The 17,237-nt window shown below is 23.6% G+C and overlaps 1 protein-coding gene across 2 annotated transcripts in view; it reads right to left on the reverse strand.

The window, feature by feature from the left end:
- The window catches only part of LOC129986553 (clustered mitochondria protein homolog), a 43,774-nt gene that overhangs the window by 25,557 nt on the left and 980 nt on the right, over positions 1–17,237 (reverse strand). The window contains exons 1-17 of one of the 2 annotated variants that reach the window (XM_056095381.1): positions 16,526–16,653; positions 15,316–15,720; positions 13,292–13,463; positions 10,394–10,537; positions 9,887–9,999; positions 8,984–9,053; positions 8,693–8,777; positions 8,504–8,582; positions 8,017–8,167; positions 3,715–3,943; positions 3,020–3,122; positions 2,016–2,136; positions 1,776–1,867; positions 1,441–1,481; positions 846–900; positions 284–362; positions 94–199 (exon numbers count right to left, since the gene is read on the reverse strand). In XM_056095381.1, coding sequence (XP_055951356.1) covers positions 94–199; positions 284–362; positions 846–900; positions 1,441–1,481; positions 1,776–1,867; positions 2,016–2,136; positions 3,020–3,122; positions 3,715–3,943; positions 8,017–8,167; positions 8,504–8,582; positions 8,693–8,777; positions 8,984–9,053; positions 9,887–9,999; positions 10,394–10,537; positions 13,292–13,463; positions 15,316–15,699 — 2,024 coding nt within the window. In that variant the 5' untranslated portion in view covers positions 15,700–15,720; positions 16,526–16,653. Of the gene's footprint in view, positions 1–93; positions 200–283; positions 363–845; positions 901–1,440; positions 1,482–1,775; positions 1,868–2,015; positions 2,137–3,019; positions 3,123–3,714; positions 3,944–8,016; positions 8,168–8,503; positions 8,583–8,692; positions 8,778–8,983; positions 9,054–9,886; positions 10,000–10,393; positions 10,538–13,291; positions 13,464–15,315; positions 15,721–16,525; positions 16,654–17,237 lie in introns of those variants that run through there. The other variant, XM_056095380.1, reaches the window with a different exon arrangement.

Consider the following 17,237-nt stretch of genomic DNA (forward strand, 5'->3'; position numbering starts at 1 on the left):
GAAAAATTCCAAAAAAGTTTAAAGAAAAGCAATTTTTAATTAGAATTGCTTGCTTGAAAGGTAAAAAAAATTTATTTATAAAAAATTACTTACTCAACAAAAGCATCTATTAATTCCTGCCTTAAACAGCAAAGTTTATGCCTATGATTGCGTGGAAATCCTAAAGCTTGGGCCTCTTTAGATAATTCCTCACTGTCAACTAAAACAATAAAAGAAAATAAATAAGCCAAATGCAGTTAAAAGTATATGAAAACTTCTACAAAGAAAGGAATTATAAACTTACGAATGAGAAAATTCACATCAGGTGGAAAGGTTCGTAATAAGTCAAGAATATAATGACGTCCATCATTTCCAATAATGCCCTTAAAAACAAATTGATTAAAAAATTTTATAGAGGTTATTATAATAAAAAAAATCTAAATTAGTCATTAAGATTCTAAGAAATAAAAATAAGTTATACAAACTAAAAGAATAGTAGAAAATGTCCTTATTTGAAATAAAATATTTGCTATAACACCTACAGAATAATTTTGAAAAACTACTTAATTCAAACAAAGAAAATTTAAAATACTATAAATAACAATTTAAAAAATATTTTCACTCATAGATTATAATACAATATTATAGTACAATTCATCCAATATAAAAATATATCATTTGAGTTTTATCTATAATGCTTCTAAGAACAGCAACCACAGCATTAGGTGTACCAGCTATTTCAAGGTATTTTATTTAAAATTTAATCTCAAATATTCATTTAAAAAAATAGAAATAAAAACTATTGCTAATAGAAATAAAACTATTGCTTAGTGCACATCAATATTAGATGGAGATGCCAGAAATACCTTGCATTCAACAGATGAACATAATTCAACTTCTTCGTCCTTTTCATTCAAAACTCTAAAAATGTAAGATACACAAAGTGAATTTTCTAACAGCAAATAAATTAGACACACAAATTCATTCTTTGAGACTATTATTTCATTAGAACTTCAAGTTTAATCAGATAATATTTGTTTGGTTTAAATAATAATTAAGAAAGTATTAACATAAAAAGGAAGAAAAAATACCAGACACTTCTTAATTTAAGGAAGAAATTTTTCAAAAACAATTAATAAATTTTAAAATCCATTTAAAAGTGCTTAATCAATTAAAATTAACATTAAAAATTTAATAACAAAGATTCAATTTAAACTTTGAGAAAGATGACCATGGCAAATAAAATTTAAAAAACATCTTAAACATAATAAAATAATCTGAGTTTTTGGAAAGAATTCAATAAATAAAATCAGTATTTTGCTCATTATGTAAAAATGTCAAAATACTTATATTAAAATAAATTTAGTAAATTCTATCATTTGACTTCCAAGCAATTATAAAATAAGGCTCTATATTTCTAAAAACTTAAACAGAAAGAAAAAAGAATTTACTAAAACTTACTTATGAGGTTGAATTTTTAGAGGCTGTCCAGCTTTATTCAACTATTAAAAGAAATAAAAATTAACAATAAGAATTGTTGAATACTTGATCATTACATTCAAGTAGCAAATGCTGAAAAAGTATAAACTGAGTTCAAAAGTAAAGAAGAAAAATAATCATAAAAGCAAATTATAAACCAAAAATAAGATATCAAATAATTATCATAGGTCTTATTTTAATACATATAGGTTTTGAAAAGTAATCGTAAATTACATATTATGATCAAAGTATAAATATAAAATTTCTCCTACAAGCTTTATATGCATGACAAACATTACAGACAACTTAATATTTACCATTTCAAGGTACTTGGGATGTGTTAAAACAGTTTTTCCAAAATCTACAGATCCATAGACAACAGAATGTTCTTGTTCCCTTTCCAAAATACCTGAAAACCAAGAACTCTATATGAAGTAAATCAGACAATAATTCTACTTCCAAGCATATTGAAGAAATATTAATCATTAAAAAACAAATATTTAATCATCTAATTAAAATACTAATGAAAGTATATCATCTTAATTGTTCTGAATTACCTGGAATAATAGACTGCGCAGTAACTCTGTAGCCACGATAATCAATTACCACTGTACCAAGGGTATACAATCCCTCAACATCAACAGCATTATAAGCTCTAACACCTTGAAGATCATTATTCTAAAAAAATTAGTTAATTTACTTAAAAACATATAATGAGATTTTATGCTAAAAATTTCCTTATCTGATAATAAGCATTTATTAAATGGAAAAAAGAAAACATTTTATGATTAGCAGCATAACATTTAAACTAGGCCTGACATTTAAAGTATATAAAATAAAATAGAATAACTAACACAATCATTTTCATAATCTGTTTCTTTTTTCTATGTATCACAAATGCATTGATGTAAAAAACTAAACTTATGTATGGCATTATTCCAACAACTAGGCATTGCAGAATAAATCTAATTCTCAAATACACCAAGCATAATCAGCAAGTAATAAATAGGATTTTTTATATGCAAAGAAAGGTATGTATATTTGCATCAATTATATCTTTACCTCTATAACATTCAATTGGAACAATTTAATAATTAATAAAATCCTTTATTGATGCTGAAATATAAAAGTTTAAAAAATATTTCAATCCAACAATTAGATGTTTATAATTCATTTTAATTAAAAAGTGAAATCCAATATTATCTTTTAATTATATCTTACATATTTTCAATAATTATATAACACAAAGATTTAAAAAAATTTCTTAAAATTAATCCTTTACTACACCATTTTTAAAAAAGGGCAATTAAAATAATGGAATCTTAATTATCTTGGATTAATTTTATTTGCCATAAATTCATATTCCATTATTATAATTTTTATGTATTATATGTATTATTATTATTATTATTTATATGTATTTTACATTTACATGTGCAAATAAGAGCCACCAAAATTTTTTTTATTCATAAAAAAAATTTTAATAAATAGAATTTTTAAAAATTTAAAAACTTTAAATTCCTCTAATAAAAGGAGAAGAATTCAACTTCATAGAACTTACTGGTGCAGAAAAAGCAGCAGCATCACCTCCTACTTCTTTATAATGGTCTCGAACATCAAATCCAAGACTGAAGAAAATGTTATTCCAAATAAACATCTGCATCCTATATAAAATACATTTTAAAGACAAAAAAGAATCAGTTTAAGCATTAAAATAATATAAATTATAATTCTACAACAAAATTCAATAATTACAAATTAAAGTTACATTTTGAGAAAATTTAAAATATTAAAAGAAATAGTTCAGATTCATTTGTTTATTCTCTTCTTTATAACATCTTTTAAAAAATGCAATTGTATTATCTGCAATTATACTCTCCTTTACATCAGCAATTTTTAAATCTTACTTTCTTATTATTACATACTTTTATTAATAATTGAGAATTATTTCAAGTTAGATAAAGAAGTATCAGCATTGAACTCTATTAAGTTAAAAAGCATCCTTATTTGTTACTTATAATATAATAACTTAAAAATTCCTAAAAACTCAAATGTTTTAAAATAACAACTACAACTATGACAAGAATCTTTTATAGATAATTTTTTTAAAGAAATCATAAAGAAGTGGAAGAAAAATGATGAATCCCTTCCTCCCCCTCTTTCTTTTAGCAACCAAGTCTTAATGGGGGAAAAAATGGACAAATTACAGGTTCCAAATAAAACATTAAATATATGATCATATATAAAAGAAATTACTTAGTCTCTTCTCCAGGGTTCAAGGCCATTACATTTCCATCTACTACAGCCATTGCACCCCTGGTAGCTGCTGTAACAAAATCACTGTGAACTTTGAAAATAGCTCTCTCACGTACAAGACGTTCAGGTAAGGTATTTCTAGGCAACTCCCTGGTAGTTTGGAGTTCTTCATTCCAATCTCTAGTCTGGCCAGGAATATGTTCTTCATAACCAAGTTTAGCAGAGAAAGCTTTAAAGAAAAATACCAAAAATGTATTTATAGCAGAAAAAATATTATTTACTGCTGCATTTTTATTTATTTCATAATGTAATTCATCTATGTAAGAGGGAAAATCAAAATATAAAGGTAATTTTACATTTCTCTTTCTCGGTTTGGTAAGACGGCAGGTATATGCCACTGAATTAATGTCATCGGCAACACTTCTAAGCAATGTATCGCTCTTATTCCCACATTAGTCCTTGGAGTGTAGCAGGGCAAATATGGCAGCTCCATTGTCAATCTGCTCCAAGGAAGAAATAAGGGCAGTGATTCACTTTTTGTTTCAGGAAGTGTTAAAGCCACAGAAATTATTCTTCGACTGCAAGAGCAGTATGTTGTCAGCTGTTTATCACAAGCAAGATCTAGGAATGGATAGAATGCTTCAAACAGGGATGAACTTCTTTATTTAACAACGAAAGATCAAACAGGCCAGCAACATCAATCATACAGGCCAAACCTAACTCCAAGCAATTTTCATATGTTAGGACCATTGAAGAAAACTCTAAGGGAAAGAAGTTTTACTACTGCTGATGAAGTCATTGATGCGGCGCAAAATTGGTTACAGATACAACCAAAAAACTATTTTTCCCGATGGAATCAAAATACTAATGAAACATTGGGAAAAGAACGTTGAAGTCCAGGGTGGTTGTGTCATAGTTTCAGTTTTCAATCATTAGAATAAATGTACCTTTCCTCAAATGTCCCTTTACTATTTGACTCTCCCACGTAATAATTCTATGGTACATGAATATACTAAACTCTTATGCATGAACAATCTTAGCACTACTACATCATAAACAAGTAATAAAAAAACCACATAACAATAAATAACTACATTATAAAAAAATATACAAAAGCTTCTGCATTTAAATATATATTGTGAAGTAAAAACGCCCTTCATTATTTAAAAGCTTTAGACAAACCGAGTTATGTTTCCATCAAGTATAATCGTTTTTAAAGCATGGTGTCACATATTGGTACATCAACACAAATACTTTATTGATAATCAAACTATTCTTTAGGCATTCGTTTTCATTAAATTTCCCCATAGTTTCACCTCACTCTCTTTTTTTAAAAATAAACATACGTTTTATTTTTAATTCAATTTGCTAAAATTTCAAATCTAATTCCATATTGTCTAACAATTCAAAAATTAGAGTACAAAGTCATTTTATAAAAATTAATTATATCACTTCTTAATATTTTTTTATAATTTAAAATGACACATTTCAATAATCACAATGCAAAAGGCATTTAACCAATAATTACAATGCAAAAAGGCATTTAACCAAAGAATTATTTATTTAATATGCTATACTGAATATTTTGATTGTTTACTTCTTTTTCTCATTACAATATATAATATTAGTTACATGTACATAATATTTCCATCCTCCAAATATACATATAACTTTGCAGAAATACAAAAATCTCTAAAATCAAAATTTAGTCATATATAACTTCACTACTTACTGATTTTTTTAATTCTTTAAAAATAGTGAAATACAACAGTAATATTCTGATATTAAATGATGTTTGTAAATATCATTATTGATAACAAGTTATATAGATTTCAAAAATTGACTCTTTTTGTATATTTGTATACATCTATAGTAGAAACCATAAAAAATATATAATTATTTAAAATAAAGAAAAAATGTTCCCAAATATATATAAAGTACAATAAATTTTTCAAAGAAAATTTAAGAATATACATTGTCAATTCCATGAGAATATAAAATTTAATAATTTTTAAGTAATTAGTAATGTGCATATATTTAAAATTTAAAAGATACTTTAAATGATGTAAAGAATTATATTTTATACTGTTTGAATCAATACATGCAAAGCTGGGAAAAAAATATTAAATCTAAATTTTTAGGCTATTTCTTAGTATAAAATTCGGTGACAGTGATATTTTAAACAAAAAAAAATCCTTCTAATTAATATTATTCTGCAATTAAAACTGATTTATGAAGATTTGAATATCACCACTTTAAACAATTTAAAGTTCAATTCCATAGTCCCAAGAATCCCTTAAGGGAACATATGCAAATTAGAATCATGCATTAACAGGTAGTTAGATTTAGATTTCTCAGATTTTAAATTTATTTCAATTATTTAAAATGTAAAAGCATTAGAATTGTTTCAGAAAAACAGACTTATATATTAAATTATTTACTTAGAACCAATTTAATTTTCTTTTAATCATTTTACTTGAATTTTTACAGGAAATCACTCAAGAATATCTCAAAATTACTTTCAGGGTTTTATTATTATTAATTGATTTTGTAAAACTGGAATAAAAACTAGGACAGTTTTGCTGATTTATTTATGAAATTAAGGGTGGTAAATATACTTACCAGCAATCATTCAACCTGAACAGGAAATGGTAAGCATGCTTACCACTGAGCATTAAGAGCAAAAAATATTTTAGAATAAATACTGGTAAGTATACTTGTCATTTAATGTTTTGCAAATCAAAGTAATTTTCAGGTATTTTTTAAGAGATAATAAATTTTTCTAAAAATTAAAAATAAATGGAAATAAATATTTAATTAGATTAGATTTAGGGCTCCATTTTACAATTAATAGGATGATCATTGCATGCAAACTGCATAAAATTACACAAAGAGTTAAAGTGCAAAAAAATAATCTATTATGTCATCTTATCCATTTGTTTTGTTCAGAAATTAATTAGAAAATAAAAAGGAAAGTCTTTAAATATTCTAAACATGAATTTGAAGTACAAGCAAAATTATTAATAGGATCTAAAAAAAAAATTAATTACACTACAAGAACAGCATTTATTGTGTATCAGAAAAAAGACGCAAGTTAACTTCAAATATAAAATAGTTCAGGGTTTTTCCCTCCTCATTTTCACCAAGAAAATTTTCTTAGGTTAAAATAAAAAGACAAAAAAAAATCACTTTGGGATGCTTGATTATTCTTATAAGCATATGGCCAAAAAAACATCAGGCGTGTTAGTCTGTGAATATTTGGTACTAAATAAAAAAAATATAATTTGGTCACAGTTTTTCAATAATGCTTTGTCTGCTAAATATACAGCTATTTTATCTGGATTTTTATCTGATTAACTGGACATGTTTGTTTACTAAGAAATTCATCAAGAATAGTTTCATCATGTTGGGATTTCAATTTGTAAATCTTTTCAGTTATGGACTTTCCTGACCAATACATTTTGAAATCGCATCAGATTTGGAAGTCCTTGTGAGTGACTTCATGGTGATTAGCTTTAAGTTATTTAATTATTCTTTAAATAATCTTAAAGTAAAACATATGATAGGAAAATCAACAGATTTGGCATGTAAGTCCATCACACTTACAGTGTTGCATAAGGTGCAAGAAAAATATTTCACGGGTGCAAGTCATTTTGAGTTATACTAAAGTAAACAAACTTTAGTTTCAAGTTTATAAAATTATAATAAAATATTTCATTTTATAATGTTATTACTTAATTCTTTCCAACATGTTTATTATTACACAAACTGTACTTAATTTTTCTCTTATTTTTAACCTACTGAATATTTTGTCTTACACTTTTCTGTTAGATATTTAAAATGTAAAAAAATTACAATAAATTTTTCAATTTCATTCAAGCATTTTACTTTTTCAAAAGCTGAAGTTTTTTCTATTAAATAAATTAATATATCACTCCCTATTTACTTTAAACAGCTATTATTTGAACAGTTTTAAACATAAAACATTGGGACTTTTTTTTATTGCATGAAATATAGTATCATGAATATTTTACTAAATAGGACTAATATAACATGAAAAATTAGATTTCAGAATTTTTCAGCATTACATTTTTTGAATCAAACATGATATATATTTCTTTTCTAACTGCAAATACATATCAATTCCTAATAATTCAGAAATTAGCTACTATGCTATATTTTGAATGAGCACTATGTATAAGATTATCTTGATCTTGAAAATACAGTTTTTATAAGCATTCAGAACAATTATTGTGCTTTTTGCTTACAAAGTTTAATTAAAAAGAGTAAAAAATAATATACCATCTTCAGCTCGAATAGAATCAACAGTATGCTCTAAATTAGGTGCTGCCCATGTATAAACTTGATAGGGTGTAGCCACACGCTCAAAAGGATGACGCTGTGTACGCTTCTTCTGAATGAGGTTGAAATTCCTCTTAAATATAGGACTCACCTTTGAGAAAAGGAAATAAGTAATTGAATGTGAATCAAGAATGCAGAAATGCTTTTTTTAAAAATTGGAATAGATACATAGAATTTTTTAATGAAAATTTTTTGGAGAAACTTGAAAAAATAATTTAAAAAAAGGACATTGATATCAAATCAATACAAAAATTAAAAAAAAATATAAATAATAAAATTTCTTATTATTAAAAATAAATATTTTAATAAGATATTATTTTATATATTTGCTTATTGTATCTTACATTTAATTAATAAGTTAGAAATAAGAGATGAAAATTCCATATATAAAAGGAAATTAATCGTATCAACGATAATATAAAATTACCTGTCCTAATAAATCGGCAAGAGAATGAAAAATAAGCTTAGGAGTAGCAGGTTTAGGATTAAACTCTTCATCTGTTGTTCTAAAAAGATATTATAGAATCATACTTTCAATGAATAACATAATGATTAATATAAATTTTTCTTAGTTTTAAAAATTTATCAAGTAATAAATTTGAGATAAATAACATACTGATTAATATAAAATCCACGAGTTGAAGCTGTGATGTGAAGTCTTTTATCTTCTGCAGTAACAACATAAAGATAAAGCAAATCACCTACAAAAAATTTCCCAAAAAATAATTTTGAGCAATTGTATGACAAAAAAAAATTTTTAAAAATGCAAGCTTAAATATTAATTGAAACTTCTAATGAAATTGTTCATATACTTTATTTTTGAACATAAATAATTTTTTAAAATCATAAAAATAAAAAAAATTTAATCATACAGATAAAAATAATAATTTTTTAAATCAATACATACCACGGAGTTTCCTTAAACCTGGCGGAGGATTCCAACCACTAATGGTTAAAACCTTTAAGGCTGGTGCAATCTGAAAATAAATATTTAAAAAAATTATTAATTTATGGTGGCTGATTTTTATGTAACAGTTCATTTACAATTTAGTTAGCACATTAAATAAAAATAATTTGAAAATAAACTGCACATATTAGCAATTTTTCAACAAAATGGATGCATTTTAATTTTTACTTGCATATTAATTAAAAAGTAAATAAGAAAATTTCTTGTAAAAATAACCAATTAACAATTTCTAAGGAAGAACTATCTACATTTCTTCTATATTAAAAATGAAATTAATTCTTTATGTACAAATAATTCTAAGAGGATAATTTTTTCTCCTTAGATACCAATGATTAAACAATTGAAAGAGAAAATGTATCATACTTAACTAAAAGCACTAACTAGAACAAAATGTTTCAGACTTAATTAATGAAGTCTGCCTTATAATACTACAATTTTATTTGGTTTAAATTAGCTTTCTATTATAAAAATTCACCACTGGATAAACATCATTCTAAAATGAACTTCATAATCTTGAATTACTATTAAAAATAACACTCAAGCTGGCACACATTCTTAAAATTCCCACATCATTAAAAATGTTTGGTTTAATGTAGATTTTTAAAACGTAAAGCAACCTTCTCTATGCAAGGTAGGTCTTGGAGCAACAATTCTCCAGTAATGATAAAGAGATTCTACAATGATGTCATCACACTCTTCATATTACAGATAAATGTAATTAAATTCAATATGTATCTTAATATTAAGCAATAAGACTTGTTAATATAAAAATTCAATGCAACTTAAATTTATGCATTCATTTATTTAAATGAATAAAATAAATTGCATCTAATACTTTCTTACTTTAGGATCTTTAGATTGAGGCTGAAGAGGTAATAAAGGTAAATCATTGGATGAAGGAAGGATATAATCTAATGGAGTGCAATCAACTGAATCAGGACGGCTTTTTTTCTTCTCTGCAAAGAGAAATTGACAATAAAGAATTTAATATCAAATTAAATAACAATATTAATAATGACTGATTAATATCATTACGCAGAATATATTTAATCATTTATGCAACAGGATTTTAAAGAATATAAAACTTAAAAGATTTTTTGATTTCAGCAAAGTAGATATTTACAGCAGTATTTACCAAAGCAGATTCTAAATAGACAAAATAATTCACAGCAATAAGTGCAAAAGATTTCACTTAAATTAGCTAAATTTTACATGCAGTGCTTCCTACAGCACATTAAGAGAAAATAATCATACAAATAGTTAGATATAAATAAATTCATTGAAAAAGAAATTTAAAAAACATTTTTAAAAATCTATTGTTTTAATTAGAGGAAAATTAATTACACATACCTAGAATATCACCTTGTGTAATAGTATTCAAAAATGAAAATGAACTGCATTCCACGCCATTATAAGCATCAGCAGGATCCAAAGATTTCAGCAAATCTCTGATGTGCCTAACATGAATGCGTGCTTCTCTAACAGTATATGGTTCTAGAAGAAGAAAATGTATATTATTTTATTTAAATAATTCAAATAAATAACTTCAAAATCTCTCTACAAACTCATAGAGGACTTCTTTTGATTCATGAATGACTGACTTAATTTAAAATGTAGATTTTAGTAAATTTCTTTTTAATTGAATTAAAAATACTGAGATTGAAAAAAAAAGTGAAGTCAAATTAAATTTCAATTATGTTTTTTTAAAAGAAAAAATATCAAAAAATCAGTAAAAAGTTGTTTTTAAAACGTTTTGTATATATTTATATTAAAAAAAAATATTGTAATATTTTTTTTAAAAAAAATGACATTTATTATCTAATTCCTTACATTAACACAAAAGCAAATCATAGAAAAAAATTCAAAATTATGACATTCTGATTTTAAAATTTGATTAACAGGCAATATATGTCAGTTGAAAATTGTTTAGAAGCATGAAAATATATATTGACTTTTTAGATAAAACATATAAAAAACAATGGAAAGTATACAGTTTAATCATGGAAGTGAAATGTAACTGTCCTGCAAACATCTAGAACATCCAAATTGAATGTTTTGCACATATGTGAATTAATGTAAAAAACTCTACACAATCAAATAAAAAGACATTAATAAAAAATAATCTAAGAATGACAAAACTTCTGAATCTATTTTAACAAGTACAAATATTGAATAAATTAAAAATAGATTTTTTTCACTTTAAGCTTAGGCATATATCAATCCCATATGCATTTTATTATGTAATCCTATTTACACTTAATTTGCATTAACCATTACAATAATCAAAAAAAAAGTATAATAATTTTACATTTTTCTAAAAAAAATTTTCAACTTTGAAACTCTAAAAATTACTACATAAATAGCATTACATTTCCTTTTAGAACTACAGATAGCACCACAATGGAATATAATTTTTTTTATGAGATTCTTTATTTAAAATTTCAATATATTTAAACTGTTTTAATCGTGTATAGATTACAGTCTAACAAAATCAATTATATTTGTTCAATGCTTTTAAGATATTAATTCATAAATTTGCATACAATTCAAATTCAATTCAATATTAAAAGGATCATTAAGAAGGTGCCCTCATGGGAACACCATTTTCGTAGTAACACCTAAATGTGTAATTCATGCAAACTTCCTTTAAACTTCAGCTAAACAGAAAAATAACTACCTACAAGCAGTTTCACTTAGAATAGGATATTTTTAATTTTTATTTAATATTTTAAATTTTCATAAATATTTTAATTTTAATAACATTTAAATTTTTATTTTTATATATTAATTTGTTAAGTTGAATTTATAATTAATATTTGTATCAAAATGGAATGATTTTCATTATACTTAATTTAAATATATTTACTGTAGAAGGATTTTTATTTACAAATATATAAAACTGTTTATTTTTAATATTTTAAATTACTTAAAACTAAGAATATAAATAAAAATATTTTGAACCTAAGGTATTCATAATTATTGTTACTATCATATAAAATTTAGATAATCATTCTAAAGATTTTCTTAAAAATAAATAGTTCTAAGCAGTGGGGTATCCTAAATAAAAGTTTTTTAAAATTTTATTGTAAAATATATGTTTACACCACCAACTATTCTATTTTATTGTGTTTTTTCACAACTCAAAATTTTAATAGTCCCTGCTTTCAAACTTTCTTGTTAAATCTTTAGTTTGCATAGTAAAAATTTTTAAAAAAAATGACAAAATTTTTGAAAATAGGAGATTGCTCGAAAACATGACAATAAATTTAACATATTATAGAAAATTTAAAATCAAATCAAATCATTTATTACAAATTTAAAATGTCAAATCCCCTTAAAAACATAAATGTGTAATTTTAAAAAATATGTAATATTCATTTTTGAAACTGATAATAGTTCTTTTGGATGATCAAAATTTTCACAAAAGGGAAATTGAGTGTGATTAGAAAGTTTGTTTAGGAAGTATATAAGTATTAGTATGATTATAAAATTATTACTCTTACAAAAATAAAAGAATGTACAAAAATAAGAAAAAAGAAAGCAACTGCTATCTAGAATTTTTTTTTAAATATTTTTTAAGACTAAATTAATATTAACTTATGAATTTTTTTTAACATCCAAAAAAGGGCAATTTTAGAGTACAGTCTTTTTTTTTTTTTTTTTTGCAAGATTTAGCAATGTTTGTTTATATTAAATATTTGCACCCTTGCTTAAATGCAATGTGATAAAAATTCAAATTTAACTCAGAGGAAATATTTAATAATGAAATTTTCTTAAATATATATACATATACAGCATAAAAATTCATATAAATACAATACCAGAATACTTATTTTGCAGTAATCAATTTACTGCTAACTTTTATATAGATCATAATATTTTTTTTTTTTTTTTGCCTTTTTATTTTTAGTTTTAAATAATTTCCAAAAATAATTATATGTAAAGAGAGCACTTTTTAATAAATAAATTTTAATAAAATAATTGTTTTTTATTATATTCAAAATATGAAGATTAATTTGAAATTATTTTACCTGCATTTTGTATACTTGCTTACATAGATTTAGACAGCTCATGTTAAAAAATAAAAAAATGTCCATATAAAGTTAATACAAATGACAATAAAGGAAAATGCTAAATGATTTTAATAAATTAAATAACTAAAAAAAAATCATTAAGTTAAATAAAACAGAAAATTAATTCTTATTTGATGCATTAAAAAAATATCAACAGATCCCATAAATCACTAACCTTCAACAACTTTAATGACAGATCCTTCACCTAAACCTTCAATAGTTTTCAATTCAGCAAAATTATCTAATGTCACACCATCTAATTGCAATGAAAAACATGTTCTGTGGCAAGTTTCCTCTCTGTCCATTAACATCTGATGAATTTCTTGAACGAGTTCAGTAGAACTTACCTAAAACATAATATTTGACTAGAAATTTTTGAAACAGATATTTTGTCATAAACAAAAAATACAAAAACAAATAATTTCTGACATTTTTATTGATGATTCCTAAATTCAAATTGAATGAAAAATTAAATTATAATTCTTAAATGGTTTTTGGAAATTCTCTAACCACCAGTTGAACCACAGATTGATTCATTTCATCATACAGAATTATTTAGTGAAAGGTCTCTTTCATTCAGAATATAGAATACAGAATACTTATCCCCCTCTCTTCCTCTCATTATATATCTGGTTTTTAAAAGGGAAATGTAATCACAAATATTTATCTTCTCAGCATTTTTAAAGACAAGCACTCAGGTCGTCAACATTATTCAACATGCATCACATAGAGTTATTGCTCGCATAATTTACATTAGTTAATTTAAAAGATATACATGAAGATTCTTGTCATTTATATGATTCACAATCTGATATCTTGGATAAAGATTTTATTACTTTAAAATAAATAATGTACAAATTTAATTTTTAAGATTTTTTTTAATTTAGTATTAAATTAAATAAGAGTTTTTGATTCAGTAAGGCTTTATATTTCAAGCCCTTCCCTTTAACATTTTAAAATAAAAAATACAAGACTTTACTATAACCCATGGATGCATAATTATTTATATTTCCAATATAAAAAGTCCACAATATATAATCTAAAATAATACAACTATACTGAGATATTCTGTACTACTGATGATAATTTAACTCTCTTCTTAAAAATTATAAGAATCTCAATTGATAAATTTGAATGGATAAATAATTTAAAGAACTTTTCAACTCTACTCCACCAAACATAGACCTTCCCCTTTATCAGCAGGTTTTTCACTCTAGGGAAGGGATTATTTAAAGAATTCTGCAAGGAAAAAATTTTAAATACTGTTTCATTACTACAAGTGTTATTTAATGAATATTTTATCAAATAATTTATGATAAAAAAAGTGATTTTCTCCTCTTAAAATATAATTTTTTTTTTACTGTAACTTTTTAATTAGCTCTTACCTTAAAGCTTTTCTTTTTTCTTTTTTTTTTTACTTAACATGAATTATTAATTAATAAATAAGTGACTATAAAAAATAATAACTTCCAAAAGGATTTCTCCAGAAACATTAGACCACATGAACCATATGAAATCTGAATTAACTGATCTGAATACAAGAGAGTAATTGTTGCTTAAATGATGATATATAAATAAATAGCTTTAGTTTAATATATTAAAAGGTTTAACAAATATTGTTCTTTTAATATGATTACAGCTGCTTTGCTGTGCTTAAAATAGTCAAGGTTAGGTAATATTTTTATCACAAGTATGATTCATTCACATAAATAAGATACTGCTAATAATTACATTATATATAACTAGGCTGTGAAGTGAATAGTCTACAAATTTTATGATTTTAAATGAAATCATAACAAAAATTATGACTAATCTAATCAGAAAAGCAAGATGCATAATGGTTTATTAAGAGCAAGCTTTGTGAATATGTTAAGCATTTATATAATTCTGTGTTGCTATCTAAGTAAGGAGAGAAATATGAATTGTCTAGATAAGAAAAATTTCTATTTGGAGAATAATTCTTTTTAAATAAAATAAAAAGTTGTTAAAAAATAATTGATTGGGACAGCAAAATTACATTAAAATAATTTTATTTCATGATTTCTTTTTCACTTGCTTTCCCTTCCTTCCATATAAAAATCAATGAAAACAAGTGAAACCTGCTACAAAAAAAATTTAAAATATATATATATGAAATTCTACTTTAAAAAAATATATTTCTCGTAAGAGCTAGACTTTCTGGAATTGATTTTAACTTACTTGAATATCGAAAGATTCAACTCCAGGTGCAACAATTTTTACAACAAACCCTGCATCATGTATAAAAACAAATTCTTGGTCTTTGCTAGGATCTAGAACAGATTCATTCTTTTTTTCATTAAATTTGCCATTTTCTATCACACCAAGTTCAGAAGTCAATTTTGAAATTGATTCATCTTCAGCATCATTAAGACTATTTTTAACTCCACTGTTTTCTAAGGCCTTGTCCTTAGGTAGTGAATATGGTGATAAAGGAGTTTCTGCAGCGACTTTTAATTTTTTAGTCAGTTCATCGTATTCATCATTTTCTTCCATATTAGAATGACCATTAACAGTTTCATTTGTAGATGCAGTGAGAGTATCAGAATCTTTATCCTTCACCATATTTTAAATAGATTATATAACCTAAAATAAGAAAATAATGAATTAATGTTTCTGCAGCTGTTTTTTTCTATTCATGAATTTGACAATTATGCGACTTGATACATAACTCAAAAGAATTTTTTAAAGTATACCTCATAGCTTCTTCATTTATAAAATATAACAGATTTCATCACATCAATTTTGCAAGTTATATTTTAATATCTACAAATTTTTAACAAGATTACCTAAATTGACAATTTCTCTAATATTAAAACTAATAAACTTTTATCTAGAATTTCAATTTAATAAACAGTACAAAAATAGGAGCAAATAAAGACAGGTTACGAAATTCAAATTTTAACCTGAAAAAAATTTAGAATTCAAAGGAAAGCTCTCTTTTATAATGTGGTACTGCATTACTATATTTTTTTTAATAAGATCAAATTTTGAACGTCTTTATACTAGATAAATTAAAGAACCAATTTTTTTAGTAAAAATTAGCCACAAAACAAATAAATTAACAACTATTTCAAAATTTCAAAAAAAAAAAAAATACTTTATAAAACTACCAAAATTCCAATTACTTAAATTAACAAACATATAGATATCAATATCAAATACATAAATTTTATAATACAATATATATATATATATATATATATATATATATATATATATATATATATATATATATATATATATATATATATATATATATATATATATATATATATATATATATAAGCACATTTTTAAAATTTTTAATGATTAGAAGCATTTATAAAATCAGATATCTTAGTTTCCATTTGAAATTGATTCATTGATTAAAAGTGAAAGAAAAGTTTACTCAATGTTTCAATAAACTGTTAATTTATAATGAATCTTGATTTTTTTTATATATCTTTTCTTCATTAATCTATCTTATATTAACAATATTATTAAATTCTACTGTAACAGAAACAATTTCACACTGTCTTATCAGATTCAAACTAGATCTAGATCAAGATCACTTTCATTTTTCAGATTACATGGAATCAAAGGTCAATATTTTATCTATTTCTCAAGTCAGGATAATAGATAATCTATAATCAGAGTTTATGATGGAAGAATTTGAAATAAGGAAACATCATTAGCAAATCACTGTCTGCAGATATAAAAAAAAATATTAATTTTATAACAAGAAAAATCTTTTATATGAACTTAACACTACAAATTTGACTAATTTGAAAACCTAATAACTAATAAATAATAAACTAAGAAATAATAACTAATAATTTGAAAACCTAATTCTAAATAAGAATTTATTTATTACAAAGAAATTTTTAAAGACAAAAAATTTTAAAATTCATAAATTAAATTAGATAAATAAAAATTCCATATTTTTTAATTTTAAATTAAATATTAGATATAAACAAAAAAAAATTAGATTTATATAACACTATTCATATGATACTGATTATTAATATATCCAAAGTATTCTGGTTATTAAGGTGAGTTATAATAAGTTAACAAAATTCAATATGAAATACTTCACCTAATATTTTTTAAATAAATGTTTC

This window comes from Argiope bruennichi, chromosome 1 (assembly GCF_947563725.1).
Source record: "Argiope bruennichi chromosome 1, qqArgBrue1.1, whole genome shotgun sequence".
NCBI lineage: Eukaryota > Metazoa > Arthropoda > Arachnida > Araneae > Araneidae > Argiope > Argiope bruennichi.